Source organism: Prosopis cineraria, unplaced genomic scaffold, assembly GCF_029017545.1.
Source record: "Prosopis cineraria cultivar Desert tree isolate PC_DT_omini unplaced genomic scaffold, ASM2901754v1 PC12, whole genome shotgun sequence".
Taxonomy (NCBI): Eukaryota; Viridiplantae; Streptophyta; class Magnoliopsida; order Fabales; family Fabaceae; genus Prosopis; species Prosopis cineraria.
Window position 1 is genome coordinate 12732399 of NW_026555343.1, and position 3139 is coordinate 12735537.

Genomic DNA, 3139 nt, shown 5'->3' on the forward strand with positions numbered 1-3139 from the left:
CAGATGAAAGGCAAAACAAAATGCTGTCTAAAAATCTAAATTGCACTTAGCGTGCTCTACCTTTAATTTTTTATTTTTTGACTTTAGTTTTACTTTTTTTTGTTATCTTATTTCTGAATTTAGCACTCTGAAAATTAAAAATAAAAAAAAATTTCAAAAAAAATAATCTGGTTAACCCAGTCAACCCATCAGGTTAACCGGGTTACACCGAGTTGAACCCGAGTTACACCGGTTCATTCCCTCACCGGTTTAGGAGTAAACCTAGACCGGACAAGGGACTAGGTCACCGGTTTTCGGGTTGAACCGGCCAGTCCGGTCCGGGTTTCAATACCATGGTTTGGTCACTTTTGCACCCACCATATAAGATTATGGGCATTTATGCCCTTTTTCTCACTTTATAATATTGGGTGCCTCGGGCTGACTACTTTATGTGTATATTTGCCTTTTAATCCTTAAATCTTTGACTGGTTGCTTATATTGCCACACTGCTTGCACAACAAATTAAAGCATCTAATCAGCGAGCAGTTAAATTACTATTACTAGTATTTAATATTTTACATAGAGAAGCCATTATAGCATATATAATAAGTAACCCTTTTATACCCACAAATATATGATATTTGTTTGAATAAACCAACACACGCGACGACAACCACTTCAAATTAACAAGTGAAGTTTCATGGATCAACAAAGTCAAGACAAATATATGCATACATACGTGCAAGTCATTAAACACATACATACATACATACAAATATATATAACAAAGCCATGTGTGCTTCACTGGGACGAACCTCATAGCTTCTCAAAATGAACCCTTGTCTTTCTCCTTTCGAATCAGTAGTTCAACAATATCTGACTGAAGATGATCCTTCCTTCATGACTCTCATAAATGGTTTATTCACCGGCAACCCTACTTGGAATCTGAACTACGACGCTGCTTTGCTGGAGCAGGGTGTTAGTAACTCCAGTGGTATGTCATTTTCCGGCGGGAATGATGATGACGGTATGAATTCGGGTGGTTATGACGATGGTAAGGTCAGTGGTAATACCACAGGATCTGTGGCGTGTGAAAAGAACGCGCCACCTAGATGGAGGAACTACCGAGACGGGACGCGGCGGCCATGGGGGAAGTCCAAGGCTGAGATCCGGGACCTGAAGAGGAACGGTGCAAGGACATGGCTCGGAACCAATGAGAGGGAGGAGGATCCAGCTTTGGCTTATGATAGAGCTGCTTTCAAGACGAAGGGTAGAAAAGCAAAGCTCAATTTTCCTCACCTCATTGGCTCAGAGCGGCGGAGACACCACCGGAGCTGGCAAGAACAGTTGTCCGAAAGAAGCGGCGCCACCCTCTTGAAGAAAAGCCTGGATGCTCTACCAAATGTGTTACCAACATATAGAAGCCATGTCAGAAGCTTGAAATATGGTGTGTGAATGAAGTTTTAGGTTCTTTCTAAAGGTATAATAAGGTAGCATTTGAATACGAAAATCAAGGGTTCAATATGTTGTATAAATCAATAAACTCTTAACTATATATTTTTAAATATGATGGATAAGATTGCTTTCTTTTTGTTTATATCTTGTGAATTGTTAATTATATCGTTGCCCGTAATTGTGTGATGGAGTCTACTCAAGATTTTTTTTTTTGATCGTCTAGCTGCAGTTTTAGAGTTGTGAGAAAATTTTCTATTATGATTAATTTGACATTAATTTTGATGAACTAATTAGGTTCCTCAACCAAATTTTTTTTTATTATCATATAGGGAGAAATTTTTCTATTGCATTGTTTACTTTCTCTCAAGCTAATTAATAATTATGGAGAATGACAGTCTCAAATGATGAATTAATAACAGTGAAGTTTTCAACAAAAATTTTTATAAAATAAATTGTATATGTCAATTCAAGCAGTTATAAATAAAAATTCAAATTGCAAACTAGTTGTTATATTTAGAATTTAAATATCATATTTATAATTGAAACTTTTAAGTTTGTAATTATTTAAATTGATATTTACAACTAATTTTAAAAAAAAAATTGTCAAGAAGACCTAACTGTTATTAATTTTTTTCTGGGATCAACTTAACTATCATTCTCCCTAATAATTACAAAAAAATCAGACGAATAATATCCACAACAAACCAGACAAGTAATATTCACAATAAAATGATTAAAAATACAAAAGCCTTTAGAACTAAAACTTAAAACACAGACAAACCAAAAAAACAACTAAAACGAAAGATAAGAAACAGAAAACACTGACAAGAGTACAACTCAAGACAAAAGAGAGGCACTAACAACAATAAACAAGCGAACAGAAAAGGTCAATATTGCTAAATTATGGTTCAATCTGGTCCGAGATGCGTCCAAGCTAATGAAGGACACTGTTCTTTAGAATTATTTTGTCATATAGGTTGAGTGTGATAACTCCAGAAAATATTCAAATGGAAAGAACTCATGAGAACCCCAGACTCCAGAGGGAGAAGGAAGATTGAAAGCTAAAAGAGAACAGAATAACAAAAAGAAATTCAAATGAAAATATTTTTGAACTTTAGTAAAAATATTTTCTCAAAAAATACAATTTGGAATTTGATTGTTACGTTCCAAAATTTAAAATGGCAAATACAGTGCTTTCCCTAAAATATTTTTAAACATTGGCTAAAATATTTTCACAAAAGCTACCCGACGCACAAAAAACTACAACAAAACTAATTATTCCACTAGTCAAGTGCCCCTAATAATGTCCAATAATCAACATATATTTGATTGAGTATAGTCATGAACTCATGACCTTGAAAGAAAATGAATTTTAATGAGAATACAATAACATATGCATGACTGGAAAATTTAATATGCAAATATTTGACCTAATGAAAGAAAAATATGTTAAGATAATTAGTGGCATTGGCTTGGTGCCTTTTGATCTCCCACTTTCTACCATTTTCATAATTAATTATAAAATTCTAATTGTAATTTTTATTTAAATCCTCGGGCCTGGACCTCAAAAAGTTTACAAATATGGTTTAAACATGATAATCTTAAAATAAGAAACGTGCACGTTATATTAAATGATAATATTGAGGACAACATATTTGATTATAAGAATATAGATTGCAGGGCCAGCATAAGCACATGTCATTGA

The 3139-nt window shown here is 33.8% G+C and overlaps 1 protein-coding gene across 1 annotated transcript; it reads left to right on the forward strand.

Annotated features, from left to right (window-relative positions):
• Window positions 1–810: 810 nt before the first annotated feature.
• On the forward strand, window positions 811–1434 carry LOC129289111 (ethylene-responsive transcription factor 1B-like). The gene has a single exon (XM_054925925.1). It carries the CDS (start codon window positions 811–813, stop codon window positions 1432–1434), a length of 624 nt encoding a protein of 207 aa, XP_054781900.1.
• The last annotated feature ends 1705 nt before the right edge of the window (window positions 1435–3139 follow it).

Excerpts from the sequence above, each read along its gene's own strand:
- LOC129289111 (XM_054925925.1), top strand. The coding sequence starts at position 811 with ATGAACCCTTGTCTTTCTCCTTTCGAATCAGTAGTTCAACAATATCTG.